Source organism: Phascolarctos cinereus, unplaced genomic scaffold (assembly GCF_003287225.1).
Source record: "Phascolarctos cinereus isolate Bilbo 61053 unplaced genomic scaffold, phaCin_HiC Scaffold_9;HRSCAF=440, whole genome shotgun sequence".
Lineage (NCBI taxonomy): Eukaryota > Metazoa > Chordata > Mammalia > Diprotodontia > Phascolarctidae > Phascolarctos > Phascolarctos cinereus.
The window spans coordinates 204,795,757-204,813,394 of NW_027556402.1; the positions used below are offsets into that span (position 1 = coordinate 204,795,757).

The following is a 17,638-nucleotide window of genomic DNA, read 5'->3' on the forward strand; positions in this document are numbered from 1 at the left end:
TAGAGGACTGACTTTGGAGTTAGGAAGAATGGGATTCAATTGTGCCTCAGACACAAACTACCTTTGTAACCATAAATAAGCCATGTAATTTCTCAGTGTTCTTGGCAACTCACTTAGACTGTAAGTTACTGAGGACTTTATGATCTGCATCAATGGAGGGAATTTCCACACCAGGAGTTCACAGCAATGAACTCACAAGTCCAAACCAACAATGACAAAATTATCATCAAAATTGTCTATTAATCTCAGGCACTAGCACTGCTGTAGTGAAAAGAGCCCCATCTGGGTTCGAGCCCTAGACATGCTACTTCTTACCTGTGTGACTACCTGCACACTTCTCTGGATATCATTTTGCTCCTCTGGAAAATAGAAGGTTGGACTAGAAGATCTCAAAGGTCCCTGCTACCTCTGAAAGCCTATGATCTATGCTTCAAAGACCACTCTGAGGATCTCAGAAGTAGAATTGTGATATTGAGAGAGGTGGTGGTTTCCCCTTCCTCAGAGGTCTTCAGGCAGGGGCTAGGATGACGACTTTTTGGGTATGGTATAGTAGGGATTTTTTTTTTTTTTGGTGTCTACGGCTTGCACTAGAGGGCAGTTGAGAACCAAAAGCAGAGATTAGAGGTCCCAAGGAGCTGTCCATGGTTCTGAGCCACAGTCCCTTTCCTTTGATCAGTTCCTGGCTTCTGGTTTTAGATGCCAGACTTTTAACTTGTTTTGCTGGCTAGGCCTATTCTGCTCCTTGATCCATTTTGTAGTACTGCTCCTTTCCGGCTGAACCTGTTACTCCTGCTGTGAATGTCATCGTAGTCTTAGATTTGCTGTGATGCGATCAGTGCTGATCTTTCCATTTGTCCAATCGTGACTTCACTGAAGAATTGTGCAGTATTATGTATTTAGAAAGGCAGCCTAGTGTGATGGAAGGAGTGCTGAACTTGGCCTCAAGAGACACTTCAGTTCAGATTCCAGCTTTAATACTGAGTACCTTTATGTGTCTTGGCGAGACACTTAATTTCTTTGGTCTGCCCTCCTTCTGTCTTTCTCAGATTGTGACCTCCCTCAGGACTTGGCCCAAGTTGGCTCCTCTGTTTCCCCCCAGATTATGAGCTCATTAGATGAGGGAAACATTTTGTCCTTATCCCTCTCCCCAGTATCTCTTAGGAGATAGCACAGAGTAAGGCTGTGTACACAGTAGGTACTCAATACTTAAGAATGAAATAAAATAGAATAGAGTGGCTTTACAGATTGGCCCTACCGTTTAACACCATTAAAGTAAGGATGAATAACTGGGATTTGGATGCGAGCAGTAAAAATTATGCTGAATGAACCTCAGGGGATACATAGGAAGGCTGGCTGGATCTTTTTCAAATTTATATTTCTATTTCTTTACTCTAGGTGTATGGAATGCAGATACAATACTTACAATTGGCTGCTGGTCAAGCACCGTTCTTTCCAAGTCTCCCTGCTCCCAGAACTCAGCAGCCACCAACAGTGCTACCTGTGCACCACAGGGAAGAGAGTTTAATCCTAATGAATCTGATATATTAATCTAGAATCATTGTAAGCTTTCCCTCACACCCAGGCAACTTTCTCTGCTCTTGGCCACTGGTCTCTTCTGTCCTGGTAACTCTTTCTCCTGACCTATAGAATGGAGTTAGGCCTCAGCTAATGTTGGGCATAGAGTCCAACAACCATGGGAATCATTATTGACATGTGGCATCACTGGTTGTTGCACTGGCATATATACACACATACACATATATATGTATGTATGTGTGTATGTACATGTATGCACACACGTGTGTACATATATATATGTATGTAGTCCATTCAGAAGGTAGAGTCACTACCCTAAGTTTATTTCAATACCACCATCTACCCAAATTTCCTCTTTTAAGGGAATCTTGTAGTATAGTGGTCATCTGCCCTATGGCAGCTTCCCACTTATTAGGAGACAGTCTGAATATTTGGTGGGGGGAGGTGCTCAGGACACCATTACTTTAAACATTTTAATGAAATGCTTAAAACTGCAAAGAATAAGGCATCAGGTTCTGACCTTGCTCTGGACTTCCCATGGCTTGGTAATGGCAGACAAGTCACATGCAGTCATCATCATTGCCCTGTAAGACAGCAAGGGCAGCATCAGAATCTACCCCTAGCAATGCCTAGATCTCCTCACACTCTACTCATGTCTCACCTATGAGAAAACACGAGCCCGACAAGGAACAAGAACCATATGCAGGCAAATTCCCAATGTCACCCTAGAGAAGGTGTCAATCATTCCTGTACCCACTGTTCATCTAGCACTCAGCTGCATCTGTCATTCACCCCCTCAACCCATTGTTCAACTATCACTTACATCCCCACTTCAATTCAATTCAACCTTTAGGAAGGGCCTATCCTGATTCTGTGCTTCAAGCTTCCTGTCTACCTCTTGCTTAGCCCCTCTGCTCCCAGTTCTCACTACCTCTCACTTCTCCCAGAGGATTATAGTCAAAATATCAGAATGTGGAGGGATCTAGTCTAACCGCCCCCCCCCATTTTATAGATAAGAAAATTGGGGCCCTGGTAGGGACTTGTCCAATGTAACCTGTTTAGTTTGTGGTAGAACTGGGATTTTAATCCAGATCTCGTGACTGCCCTTTCTACTATACTGTGAGGCACTAGAGGTAGCCAGGTGGTGCAGTGGATAGAGCACTGAACCTGGAGTTCCAGAAGGCCCAAGCTCAAATCCAGCCTCAGACATTTAATAGCTGGGCAAGTCGATCTTGTCTATCTCCATTTCCTCAACTGTAAAATGGGGATAATAATAGCACCTACTTCCCAGGGTGGTTGTGAAGATCAAATGAGGTAATATTTGTAAAGCACTTGTAAAGCACACAGCACATATTAGGTGCTTAATAAATACTTGTTTCTTTATTTTCTGTTCTGCTGCCCATTATGTCACCTATGTGATGTTCCAGGAAGGGAGTATGAAGAAAGGGGTACCCCTGCTACATCCTTTCCACAGGTAGCAGAAAGAACTGAGGAGAGCAAAGGATAATAGAGACATTTTCTATTTCTTCCACAGGCCCCAGAGGGAAGAAGAGTTGTGAAAAGGAAGGAGAGAAAGAAGTTGAGAGTCCCTAGGAGAAATAAATACTATATTTCATCTTATCAAATCCATCCCAGAGTTAGATTGTGCTGTGATTTAGGGGTGGGAAAGGCAGGGGGAGACCCTGATGCTGTCATCCAGTGTGTTTGCTATTGCTCCCGGCTTTGTGTTATCTGTGAATTTCATAAGCATACTACCTTGCCATTACCCAAATCAGTGAAAATTTTTTTTAACAGAAAAGTGTTAAGCACAGCTTCCTAGAACACTCCTCTGGAGACTTCCTTCCAAGTTGGCTAATGGTTACTTATTGGACCTGGTCATTCAATCTTTTTCACAACAAAAACATGATTAATGGTGTCAAAATGCTTTGTTAGTATTTAGGGTACCTCTATAACATTCCCCTGATCTACCAGTCTAATAACTCTACCCCCAAAAGGAAACATATTTAGTGTGGCATGACCACACTCAACTCATTCACTGGCATGATAAAACCATGTTGAACCTTTGTGATCACCATTGCTTTTCTAGATGCTCATTAACTATCTCTTTAATACATGTGATCCTTTGGGTCTCCATGTTCTTATTCTGCAAACGATATCGATGAAGTCAATAGTACCATTTCACTATCTGTGCATGCCCCTTTATTGCTAAGAGAGTGTCATGAGTGAATTTGTCTGTCCTTCTTGAGCAGAGTCACACAAAGCCGCTAGATGTATGTGTGTATGTATATGCATGTGCATTCACATATTTTAAAGACACTAAAGATTGAAAAATGCAGGTGAAAGGAGCATTTATCAAGGATCAGACTAATGGAATCCTGACAAGAGACACTGCCTAAGGAAGACACTGACAGAGGAGGCATCCATTAGGAATAAAACCAACTGACCAGAGACACTGATCAGGTGTGACATAGGGACTGAGAAGAAGGGCAGATCCTGACCAGAATAATTCTGATTAAGAGGGTTTTGAACTGAAAATTGAGGGAGAGGGGAAAATTGGCTCATATTTTTCCATCAAGCCACAAACCACATGAACAGCAGCAGATATGATATAGAAAGAAGAATTTGAATTGAGAGACTCTAAAAAAAGGGGAATAATAATAATCATAGTCTCAGAAGCCTATTATCAAAGTTTCAGATGACACAAAGCTATTGTCGACAGACAGACAACACATGGGATGGCAGAGTCAGGCTCCAAAAAGGTCTTCATAGGCTAAAGCATTGGGCTGAACCTAATAAGATGAAATTCAATAAGGATCAATATAAAGTCTTACTAGGGTACAAACCCCCCCCCCCAAATTCACAAGTATAAGATGGGAGGAGCATGGTGAGACAGTGGTTGTTTTGAAAAAGATCTGGGAGGTTTAAATGTATCAAAAACCCAAAATGATTGTCAGAGCTGGGATGTGGCAGCCAGAGGCATAACTTCCAGGAACAGAAAGGTGATAAGACCACTGTACTTTGCCTTCATCAGACCTTATCTGTAGCATTGTGTTCAGTTTGAGGCTCCATGGTTTAAGAAGGACATCAATAATTCTGAAGGATTTATAAAGAAAAATGCTATCCATCTCCAGAGAAAGTACTGATGGAGTCTGAATGCAAATTGAAGCATACTTTTTCTTTACTTTTCTTGCTTTTTTTGTCTGTGTTTTCATGTGTGTGTGTGTGTGTGTGTCTGTGTGTTTTCTTTCATAACATGAATAACATGGAAATGTATTTTGCATGATTGCACATGTATAACCTGTATAAATTGCTTGCTTTTTCAATGGGGGACGCTGAAGAGGGAGGGAGGGAGAGAATTTAGAACTCAAAATTTTTAAAAATGAATGTTAAAAATTGTTTTTACATGTAATTGGGGGGGAAATAAAATATTATTTTTTTAAAAAAGACATTGATAGTTAAAGAATGTCCAGAGAAGGGCAGCTAGACTATTGAAGGGCCTTGAGCCCATGTTACATGAGGACTGGTTGAAGGAACTGGGAATGTAAGACTGGGAGGAGGAAAGAGTTAGGGGTGACAGCTCTCTATCAGCATTTGAAGGGCTATCATGAGGAGGGATTAGTAGCATTTGTACTTTTGAAGTTACTTTAAAAAAACCCAACAACCTCAGAACTGGACTAAGACTTTTGGGATGCACTGTATGTAGCTCTAGAGAATTTATAGGCCATTTGAAAAGGCAGAATTTTTCATGTTGTTTTTGGAGGACTCTGCCATTGACAGGATGCATCCCAATCCCGCTGCAAGTGTGCAGTGCGTCAGTGTAGATCTGACTTTATGTCCTGTCCTGTAGGTTTTACGCGTCCATTGGCCTGTGTGGAGTAGATCATGGTAAATGGCAACTCAATGTCTAACTCTTTTGAAACCTTATCCAGCCTTTGGAGGTTCACTGTGAGCCCCTGTTCACAATATTTCCCTTCATAGGAAACTCACATGTGCATATGACCTTATTTTTTTTTAATGCCATTTGTTCTGAGGGGTAGATGGTGGCTTGAAACACAAGATCCAAGGGCCCATTCTTCAGAAAGTGTTGTTTATTCCTCTGTGAAATGGGTTAATTAGTTAAGCTTTTCTTGATACCATATCCAATGGCTATAGGAACTCCTGTGGTGTTTCTCTCAGGTTTTTGTCCCCCATGCTCACAACAGAGTCTTGAATATAACTCTGGACGACATTTCAGCTCTGGTTTGAGCACTAATAATGCAACTAGTTTAAATTCTTGATTTTCCTCTCCCTTGGATATCCACTTAAGAGAACATCACAGTGAGTCAATAAAATCACCTCTCTGTAGTATAATAGTATCATGACATGCCCTTGTAAGTACTATAGCTGGATCCATTTCTATTTCTCCGCTGTTGCTGCAACATTTTTAGGGGTGACTAATGGCTCTAACCAGGCCTCTTTCTTCTTGAGTACCAAACTTCAAGATAGTACACTGATATTAATATTTTCCATTCTGAGACCTTAAGTCATCCAGACAAAAAAAATAAGTGAAAATAAGGATTCCAAAAGGGCATGATGACCTGAGAAGTTGCAGGACCTTTTAAACAAACTCAATTCTTTCGGCTTGTTTAGCCTCTGATGAGTCCTTTGACCACTTTAAGCAGTACTACCATGTCTCCAGGGTAGCTGGGACTCCCAATACATCCCACTTTAATTCACCTCTGCCAAAATCAATTGGCAAGAGTAATACATAACAGGGATGTGAACGGCCTCAGCTTCTGAACTGTTTCCCCTTTCTAATAGGTTTTAAGTAAGATTGACTCTAGTTAGAAATCCAGATATCTTTCTCTATAAAAAAGAGACAAATGGGGTATGGTTATTGTCATGAAAACTTTCTTCAGTTTTCAGAATGTCCTTCCTCATTGAAGCCTTTTCATGACACACTTTTCTCTCAAAAAGCATGTAAGGGTTCCAATGGTCTTGAATACTCAGGGATGCATTAACAGTAAAAGTTCATGGTCTCTAAAAATATTGCTAGAACTTAAACCCTTTGTCAGAAGCTAGTTTCTGTTTGGCTTGTACACTTCATAGGTCTATTCTTAATTCTTCTGGAGCAAACACAAGCTCTAGGAAGATTACTTGACTCAAATGGATGCTGTATCTCTTGGGCTCACAATATAAACCATGGTAGAGCAGTAAGGTATGTACTGTGTAATCCTGTGGCATATGTTCTTTATTTCACTGGGAGAAAATGAGAATTTGGTCCAAGGGTCATAATATTTAGAAGATCCACCAACACTTCATTGATCAAATACGGGAAGGTTGCAGGTATATTGGCCAATTCAAAGGACGTAACCAAGCATTTATAATGACCAAAAGGTTGCTTTCCATTCATCTCCTGTCTGAGTTCTAAGGAGGCTAGAGGCCCTCTCAGGTCTTAATTAGTACAGATCCAGACCTCTTGGACCCTAGCCAAAATAACTGAAATCAGTGGAAGGGGGCAGCTTTTGCGGTTGATAATTTCATCCTGACCTTGGTACTGAATTAAGGGGGAACTTGCTTGCTTCCCTTTGGGAAGCTGCTAGCAGCTGGGAAGATATTTTCTCAGATGTATCCCTGCAGAGACTGAGTCTGTTAGTCATTAAATGAATAAATTTGTCCATAGTGAAGGATAATCAGTGGTGGAGATCTATAAGACAATCATAACCAGGTTATCGCAGAATCCTGACCCATTCCAGTGTAGGAATTCCCCCTAAACATCTCTAGCAAGTGGGTGAACCATTGCTTCAACTATCACCTGCATGAAGAAAACACCAAAATGTTTATCTTTAGATGCAACATTATGTGGCGGACAATGTGCTGGCCTTGGATTTGGGACACTTGTGTCCAAATCTTGCCTCAAACACTTTCTAGTTGTATTGTCATGGACATAACCTCTCAGAGCCTCAGTTTCCTCAGGTTTAAAATGTGGATAATAATGCTCTCTCATGCTGCTGCTGCTGGTGGTGGTGGTAGAGGTAGCTAGGTGGTGCAATGGATAGAGTACCTGTCCTGGAGTCAGAAAGATTCATCTTCCAGAGTTCAGAGTGTCTGGCCTCAGATACTTATTAGCTAGCTGTGTGACTCTGGGCAAGTCACTTAACCCTGTTTGCCTCAACTTCTTCATCTGTAAAATGAGCTAAAGAAAGAAATGACAAACCACTCCAGTATCTTTGCCAAGAAAACCCCAAATGGGATCACAGAGTCCAACATAACTGAAATAACTGAAAGCTTGTAGGGCTGCCATGAAGAAAGTACTTTCCAAACCTTAAAGTGCCATATTAATGGAAGTTATCACCATCATCATTATCACCATCCTCCTGTATCTCTCTATCTCAACCTCTAAGCCCACATTGTCAACTACTTTATGGATATCTCCCTGGGATACTTCAGGCCACTGTGTTCTTTAAGCTCATCTTCCCCCACCAAGTCAACTTCTGTTCCCATCTGTGAAGTCTCTACTACATAAGATAATCAGGCTAAAGACTCTTGGTAATCCTGGATTCTTCCTTCATCTTCTTTTTATCCACAAAATCACCAAAGATCCTATTACTTCCTACCTTGAAACATCTCTTCAATTCACATCTGCATCTTCATTCACTCTGTTCCAACTTTCATCCAGGATCTTATTATCTTACACTTGGTTTACGACAACAGTCAGTCAATAGCCTCCTACTTCATCTCCCGGCTTCTAGTTTCTCTGTTTTCCAATCCATCCTGTAGTCTGTCGCTAGTTTTCTATTTCTTAATCATCTCCTTCATCATCACTCAGCTGCAGTAGTTTCTCATTAACTACATTCTTCTACCTCTGTGTCAACAACTGATTGTTCCTAGGTAAATGCCTAGTACTCAGTGGGAAAACCTTCTATCTTCCATTGAAGGAATTAACCACAGCTAAAGAAGTCTTTGGTGCATCCAGACGTACACGCACAGTTCTTACTTATGGAACCTATGGGAGGAGACTGACTCCTATTTGACACGGGCATTATATCATCTGATTTCACATATCCACCCAGCTGCAGACATGTCTACAACCCCCAAGCCACCTGTGTCTGCTTTTTGACCCTCAGTCTGTCATGTCACCAGACCCATTTCCGGATGGTAGCCTTCCACTGTGATCGCACATGTATGGCCCTGTGTTAAAGGACCACTGCTTCTTATTTCCTAATACAGTTAGCTGAAGCCTCTGATTCAACCAGCACTTGGGCTCTCCTCTTTTGTCTTAGGTAGGGACCCCAAGTGGTATCAGTCTCAAGAGTAATCATGAGAGAAGAGCTGCCTCTTCATCTCCCACTCTTCTCCTACTTCTTGGTTTGCCTCACCTACATCAGAAATTACTACCTCATGCCCAGTTGGTGCCATTTTCTGAGGCTTTAGTGGGAAATCCCTGTGTTGGAGGGTCTAGCCTACCTGGTCAAACTCAGTAGTTGTGGGAAACCATAATGGAAACCATGATCGTGATGACCCTGGTGGTCCTTCATCCTGGGTGACATGGACTTCTACTTATACCCAATTGCCTCCTGGCTTCCTTACTGCTCCTTATATATGCTCCTACATTTAAGCCCACCCTTTCCTCTTTTCTACCAAGGCTATAAGAACCAGGTGTCTTGATAAGAGATCCTTTAAATCTTCATTCAACTTTTTCCTAAATATCTCTATCAATACTCCCTCCTCCCAACCCAGAATTGCTTGTGTAGAAATATATGATTGTAATTGCCAAAACACAGAGATATAAGCAATTAGCCATTGCTGCCCCCATCAAAATTTGAACATTATGGTTGCTGCATCAGTTTTTCAACAGGGGGTACCTGAATACTGCTAAGAACTCACCCTACAAAGCACCCTCATTTCCCAACATTGGACTGTCCTCTTACATCAGGACGATTGCTCACCTGATAATGGCATTTTAAAGCTTCCCCCCATGCCTATTCTTCCACTAAGGTCCAGGTCATAAATGCTAGTTGGTATTGGCTTAGAATGTCAATGATCGGTCTTGATGCCCCTCCAAGATGAGTGACAATACAATATCAGGCTCAAGTAGGGATAGGGCTACAGTCCAGGGCTGGGAGTGGAGGTGAGTGTAGTGGCTATATAGTAATGCATGTGTGCCAACATTGATACAATACTCCTTATTCAATAACTCCCTCCAGTAGATCCAGCTGTTTCCAGAGACTGTAAACAATCAGTGTTGGGCCTTCCAGTGGTGAAGAAGAGGAGTGGGATCTAGGATGTTTTCAAACCACCTCTTGAGGAGGATGGGGGCCAGATATTCAGGCAGGTGACTAATCAGAATCATAGCCCAGGTTCTCTCAGAGAAGCCGAATCATCACAGACTCAACCAGTCCCAGAAAACTGACCTGTTCCCTTCCCTCCTCCCCTTTTTGAATGGGAAAGGGATCAAAGGTAGCCACAGCTTTCAGTGAAGCCAAGGAAAGGAAAAACAACACGTACAGGATGTCCCCAATATCTTTGTGCAGTTTTAAGCTGGTCAAGCTCATTCAACTTTAAGCCTTGTATTAAAGCACAACTTGGTCCTATCTTTTGCTCAGCTCACAGCTATCACAACTTCCCTGCTGATGCTTTTAAGGTATTGAGATTTGGGGATGATATGGAAGTCGTACTCTAGAGAGACAGGACTCAATGCCCTCATGATTGAGGAGACAGCAATGGGCAGAGGTGACCAAAGTGGATACTGACTAGGGCAGACTGGAGGATAGGGACCATAAGCAGTATGGTCACTGACTAGCAGATACAGACTTACTGGCCTAATAACTTTCTCTGTGGGGAAACAGAGTCATCAAAGCCAATCAGTTGGCCCTAGGAGTTGGTCTCTATCACATATGGGCCCTTCCCACAGCCTTCCCTGGCCTGTTCCTGGCATCAGGAAGCCTTCTCCTAAAAGGAGTCACTCACATGACAATCTCTTTCCTTGTTGTCTCCAGGGAGAGGTACTCCACCCAGCTTTTCTTGTCTTCGTATCCTTTGGATTCATCTACAATCTTCTGAAACATTGTTCTTTTTCTTAGGGTACAAAGAAGGCAGGGATCAGACATAACATGGAGAGAGACCAACCCCATGGATAGCATGATATCCTGCCTACCATTGATCACATTTACTCCATTTCATAAAGACTCAAACAGCAATATTCATAACCAGTTAGCAATACTTCAAGGATTTTCCTTGGAAAATTATTTTACCTCTACCCCACCCAATTCCACTCCCGTTTCCACCTCAGTCCAAGCCTAGTCTCAGAGTTCCAGCCCCTGAAGTGAGCGACTTCAATCTTGTATCTTCTCCTATGGTATTGAATGTCTCCCTTCCTCGGGACCTCCCCTCCTCACACCCTTTACACAGAGCTAGGGCCCAGCATTCCTATGGCAGAGAGGGAAGGAGTCTGCCCCGTTATCCAGAGGCCTGCACTCTGGATGCTCAGGACTCTGAGGCTTGACCATACTTGAAGTAGAGGGCTAGATCTGTGGCAATGATGGCGATGTCCATCAGGTGGATCACATGCTCATGTTGGCGACGGTTCAGGTTCTGGTAGATATTCAGGCTCTGAAGCAAAGATTTCACTTTAGAACCAGCATGGGACAGGAAGGCCATATATGTCAATGTACAATGGTTGAGAGGCACATGGTTCATGGGGAGAGGAACATGGACAGAAACAGCTAGTCTGGAAGCCAGCAGATGGTGCTGCCCCAGTGCAGAAAACAATTTGATTCTGGGCTCCAAAAAACCTAAAGTGCATCTTCCCAATTTAGGAAACAGTTTGATCAAACAAACAGTGAACTAAAAAACAATTGGTTTAATAAAACTCTCCTTGCCAATTGAACTCAATGAAAGGTTCTCAAAATTATTTTAATAGAAGCAATGAGAAGCAACCCCCTCCCCTTGAGATCACCCCACCCAGGCTTCCGGCCAAGATAGGATTCCTTTTTCCTCTCTCCCTAGCCTGGGACCAATCATGGGCTTTTTATGAATTCAAAATAGGTGAATTTTTAAAAATGAACTTAATTAACTTAATTGCCTTTTCTCTTGTGTCTTCTTAAAATAATAAAAGTGATTTCTTTTTATTGTATTTTATTACTTTTTAAACCCTGGGAACCACTTTTTCTCTGCATTTTTTCAGTTTCATAGCCCACACTCTTGATCCCTTTGCCCATAGAATCTCATTTTCTTGGTTACTGCCCCAGAGCTATTGTATGTATATATATACTTATGTGTGTATGACCTATAGGCATATGTCTGTGCATGTGTGTGTGTGTGTGTGTGTGTGTGTGTGTGTGTGTTCTGGAGCGGAGTGGGATTATGGTTAGGAATGGTGGGGTGGGGTAAGGGAGTTCTCTGGATCAGCAGCATTTGGGGAACATTAAAGATTGTGAGGTTGTTTCTTCTAGACTTTAAGTGGCTATGAGGAGCTGGAGTTTTGAAGCGGTTACACCCTAGATAGCTAAAGCTCCCTGCCCAACCCCTCTGTGACCAGTTGGTCTCTAGCACCAGCTATGGCAAATCCCAGACTTGCTACCAATGGGGCACTATTACAGACCTCTTCTGCAAGCAAGAACTTCCCAAACTCCAGATGGTGTCTTTCTAGAATTGATGAGCCATGAAGCTTTGCTAATGGATTCTGGGATCTGTTCATGCAGATTTGTGTTGGAAAAAAAATAATGGTAGTTAGCAAGTGGACAATTAGTCTTAGGAACAAGGAAGAATCTAAAGTGCTATGTGTCTCTGTTCTATGAGGAGGCTCTACTATCTCCTGTCTTTCTAGAGATCCCATTTCTTGGTTCAGAGAGTCCATCTCTCTTCTGCTCATGCTTCATTCTCTCCTCCCATAGGAGGAGAGCTAGGCCTAACCTCATTGCCCTTTGGGGCCCAGAGTGATGGCATCTGCAGAAGGAGTTCCCCATCCCTGCCCACTAAGTCCTTCTATGTTCACATTGGATGCATAGAGAGCTAACCTTCCCCCATACTTCGGTACCAATGATTATTACCATTTCATCAAAAACACTCCTCCCTCATTTCTCTAACTCTCAGGATCTCATAAATAAGACTAGAGTATGGCTTTCAGGAGAAGGGAATTACCTACAAGATTAATATAAGCAGCAAAATTCTCCTGAAACCCAAGGCATCTCAAATACAGTTCGATTGAGAAAATCATGGAGTTCTTGGGGAATAGAGCTGTTGTGTATGGCGATACCCTTACTTTGGCCGATAGTGATGTCTTTTTCGTGCTAATATTAAATTTTAGTTTTACAATTAACCCAAATCTACTTTCTCTCCCTCCCACCTCCTAGTAGGTATGACTTGAAAGAGATCATCCTTCCACTCCTCCGCTCCATCCCTGGACCCTGAGAGAGTAAGCCTCATCCTAGGACAGCACCTACTTCATCTGGTAGAGGTTGTTGGTTCCCCTGTGGTCAATGTCATGACATAGGCCAGCTGTCACCATGGCAAAAGCTTCCAGATCTGTGTAGTAGTCCTTCAATTTGCCTGTCTGCAGGAAAGGAGAGACCTGCCATTTGGCCCCTCTGCTGTTCTTAATGCTATTAATCACCCTTCCTGCCTTGATACTGTCTCCTCCCTTGCATCTCATTACACTGGTCTCTCCCTCCCAGCTTTCTTCTTCCTCTCTGACCACTCTTCATTCTCCTTTGCTGAATCTTCATCTACCGCCTTCCACCTAAGATTGGGTATTCCCCCAAAGCTTTGGTCTGGGCCCTCTTTTCATCTTTCTCTGTACTTTCTCTCACAGTGATTTCATTCTTCTTTTGTGGGTTAAATCATCATCTCTATGAAAATGACTTACAGTTCTATATATTCGTCCCCAATCTCTACTGAATTCCAACCTTGAATTACCAATTGGCTCAGCACATTTCCCTCCCAATAAGGTCTTTTAAAGTTACTTCTAGGCTTCCTGTGAATTATTGGGTTTTTGCCAGCTGGGGGTTCTGCTCCAGTTGATGTCTTCACCAAGTCATGAAGCCCTTCCCAAAGCAGTGTCATCATACAACAAACTCCCTGGTCCTCCCTTCACTCTGGAATGTTAACTATGCTTGTGCCCTGGGCACTCAGCTCCGATGCTCACTAGAGACCACTTCTAGTGAGGGTCTACCTATCACTTCCTAAGGTGGCCCATTCCACATTTAGACAGCTCTAATTGTTAGGAAGCTTTTCCTCACTTTTAGCTAAAATCTGCCTCTCTGTCCCTTCCACCCAATACTTCTAGTTCTACACTTTTAGGGCCCATCAGAATGAGCTGAAGCCCATCTTTTCCATGACAACCTTTTACGTGCTTGAAGATACTCATCAAGTCTTCCTAGGTTTGTTCTTCTATGAGCTAAATATTCACAGTTCTTTCATTTGATATACATGGTCTGCTCTCCAGTTCTTTTAGGTTATCCTTTGCTAGAAGTGACCCAAATAAGATAATTTCTTCCCTAAAATGTGATACCCCATACAGGATAATATGGTTGAAGGAATGTCGAGGACAGTGAGACTATCATCTTCTACCCCCTTCTTCCCCCCTCTCCCCTACACTGCCATATTCTGAATATTATGCAGGTCTCAATGGAGTCAAAGATTGAGTTAGCCCTTTGGGCTGCCATGCCCCTCAATTGCTGTTTCAGATTGAGCTTGCAGTCCACTAAAAACCTTGGATCTTTTCCCATGAAAACTGATTGTCCAGCCCCACTTACTCTCTATTTTGTGGAGTGATTTTTTTTTTAATATGAGAGAAAGACTTTCATTTTATCTTGTTAAATCATTTTTACAATATAGTCCATTGTTTTAGCCCCTTAAAATATGTTGGGACCATTGTTACTGTAGTTAAACTATTTCAAAGCTGCAACGAGTTGCTGTAATTCTAGATAACAAAGTGTGTTCGAAGTCAGGGGAGTGTCCTTTCCTTCATTTCCCTCTCATCCTTATTCCTTGCTCTTGGACTTCCAAACTGTGCTCTATAATCTTGGAACTTCTCTCATCATTTGAGGCCTCCTCAACTGGAAAAATACAACTATTCCTGAGGCTTTGTCAACCTGAAACATCCCTTTGTAAAACCCACCTCCTCCTCTTATTGGTGAATTTCTCCTGAAGTCTGTGTTTTGTGGAGGCACCCAGGCTGGCCTTCACTTCATTCCCCTCCCAGCCCTGTTCCAAGCTTTCAGACTTCAAAATCATTCCCTGGTTCTGGGTATTTTTTATTCTACTCTCCCCCTACACCAGTCTTTCAGCTTCCTTTTATGTATTATCTTTTCTCATTAGAATATAAGTCCCTGAGGGCAGGGACTATATTTCTTTTTGCTTGTATTTGTATTAAATGTTTGTTTCCTTCCCTCCACCCATCCTCCCTCCCTCCCTTCCTTCCTCCCCCTTCCTTCCTTCCTTCCCTCCCCCTCCCTCATTCCTTCCCCCCTTCCCTCCCTCTTTCCCTCCTCCCTCCTCCCTCCCTCCTTCCTTCCTTCCTTCCTTCCTTCCTTCCTTCCTTCCTTCCTTCCTTCCTTCCTTCCTTCCTTCCATCCTCCCTTCCCATTATGATTCTTGTCAGAGCTTGCTGAGGACTAGGTAAGCTCACACAGACCCCAAAGTCCCTACTTGGGATTGAGAATCCATTAAGCGCATACCATGAGAAGTGTGAACATGGTTTGGGCCACATTAAAGCCATGGCGCCAGTTATGGTAAGTGATTCTTCGGTATCCTTTGCTGACTGAGTACAAGAACCGAACTAGGACCTGAGAAGAGAATGAGAGAAAAAATGGTGGTCAGGCCTGTGTCTCTTTATATGCTTTTTATAACAGTCTCCTAACTGGTGTCCTTGCCTTTAATCTAGTCTCTTCAGCCCATCTCCCATACCATTGCCTGAGTAACTTTCACAATGTTCCACTTTGGTCGTGTCACTCAAATTGCCTGCCAAATATAATAAAAAATGCTTCATCCTATGTTCAAGGCCACCCACAATCTAACTCAACCTATTTCAGTTTGATATAAGGAAAAGCTTCCTAGCAATTAGAGCTGTCCACAAGTGGATTAAGCTGCCCCCAAGCATTAGTGAGCTCCACTTATTACAGGTCTTCAAGCTGGGGATATTAGGAGAAGCTGGATTAAACAGGTTCTGCTTGGTGCCAAAGAGCAGAACAAGGAGCAAAAGATAGAGGTTGTGGGGCAGGAAACAGGTTTTGACTCAGTGCAAGCATAGGGAAGACAGCAATGCTGACTCCTAGTGGAAACAAGGGGGAAGGCTTCCAGCTCCAACAGTTCTGCTTGGCTCTTTTCAATCCTCTGCTGGAGCTGATTAGCTTGGCCACCAGAGACATTAGGGGAATGCCATTGAAAGAGTCTCCTCATCTCAGCTCTATTTATTTCCTTTATCCTCGGGAACTTCACTTAGCAAAACTGTAATAGAGCTGGTTGGAGCTAGAGTGAGGAGAATTCTCCCACTTCCCCACTTCCTATCACCACAAAGCCCCTGGTTCTCATGCAGATCAACTCAAGAGTAAGACCAAAAAGGGCCATGTGGAAGGAATGAAGCTGCACTTTTCACGAGCCACCAAAATTACCAGTGTTTGAAGCATAGATTGCACAATCACTTTTTAGGGATGACATAAAATGGATTTCTGCTCACATATGGTTGGACTGCTGAAAATTTTTGAATATATGATTATTCCTTTTCTAGCTTTCTCCAACATCATACCCTCCAAGACAAGGTTCAGTCCAAGTGTACTTCCAGGTGTTCCTTGATCTCTTCCTTTTCTCACTCATCTCTAGAGCTACCTTTGCTCCTGCCACACCCACACCTGGAATGAATTCTTCACTCTCCACCTCACATTTCCACTTGTGCCTTCAGAGCCCCACACCAGTGCTAATTCCTCCATGAACCTCGCCAACCCCTTCAGCTGAAAATGATCCCTCCCTCATCAAATTTCTCTGAGCACTTTGACCTCACCTTTGTACTTATCTCACTCTTCCTTGTGAGACAATTATTTGTGCACATGCCTCTCTCTCTACTCATGAATTATTACTTCCTTCAGTTAAGGGTCTGAGTCATTTCTGTGTACACTTGCTCTGTGTATGTCTATCTTCATATTCCTTGCATGAAGTGCAGGGCCCCAAACATGGTTAGTTAATAAATAGTTGAATGGCTATTGGATTTCATCCTCTGATCCCTCCAGATCCCTCATTTTCAGATTTCTCCCACCAGAAATGCTACATGCCATCCCCCCTCTAGTTCTCTAAAATCTCTCTGACTCCCATTTCTCTCCTCCCATCATTCTTCCACCCTCTTATCATTCCTCTGTCCTTTTTCTCCCCTCACCCTTTTGTGCTCCAATTCCCCTGTCTCATCCCAGAAGGAAAGGTAAGAATAAGTGAGTTGGTGGGAAAATCAGACTAGGTCTTTGGGTGACCATCACCTTCTTCCTACCTCCTGGGGGATCTGAAACTTCCTGACCACACCCAGCTCATAGTACATCTGGATCCCACATTTCACCAGCTCCAGCTCCGTACATTCCAGGTCTGAGAAGTGGAACTCATAGATGTCAAACTTGGTGGGTCCTGGCAGCTCGTCTTTCTAAGGAGAGTGCAGAATTTGGATCAGAATCTCAGGGTGATTATCCATAATTTATCCCAGGTCATAAACTCTGGGAGTCTGAGACATAGGAAAAGAATGATTGGAAGATCAGAAAGTGGGCCTTTTATTATGAAGATATGTTCTGTGAAATGTGATTTTGGAATAAGTGTAAGCCTGCTTGAATATGTGTATGTCATGTGTTTTTGTGTATATATGTATACACACAGATAGATACACAGACACACACACACACACGTGTGTGTGTGTGTGTATATGTATATAGGTGCTGAGGCCATGTGGTATAGTGAATAGAGAGCTGGCCTCAGAGCAAGAAGACCTAGGTTCCAATCTTGCCTCTGATACATGCTGGCTGTATCACCCTGGGCAAATCATTCAACATCTTCATGCCCCCAGGCAACTCTCTGAGACAAGAAATTGAGGAGAAGGCATTGACCATCATTGATCAAGGGAAATTCCTCACCCAGGTGTTTCCTATACCAA

General features: G+C 42.8%; 1 protein-coding gene across 2 annotated transcripts in view; it reads right to left on the reverse strand.

Annotated features, from left to right (window-relative positions):
- Window positions 1–17,638, reverse strand: part of PDE6B (phosphodiesterase 6B) — a 78,401-nt gene that overhangs the window by 11,263 nt on the left and 49,500 nt on the right. For both annotated transcript variants that reach the window (XM_078148107.1, XM_021005421.2), the window contains exons 12-19: window positions 16,991–17,137; window positions 15,195–15,302; window positions 12,960–13,069; window positions 12,119–12,206; window positions 11,027–11,127; window positions 10,486–10,593; window positions 2,057–2,120; window positions 1,424–1,498 (exon numbers count right to left, since the gene is read on the reverse strand). In XM_078148107.1, coding sequence (XP_078004233.1) covers window positions 1,424–1,498; window positions 2,057–2,120; window positions 10,486–10,593; window positions 11,027–11,127; window positions 12,119–12,206; window positions 12,960–13,069; window positions 15,195–15,302; window positions 16,991–17,137 — 801 coding nt within the window. The remainder of the gene's footprint in view (window positions 1–1,423; window positions 1,499–2,056; window positions 2,121–10,485; window positions 10,594–11,026; window positions 11,128–12,118; window positions 12,207–12,959; window positions 13,070–15,194; window positions 15,303–16,990; window positions 17,138–17,638) is intronic.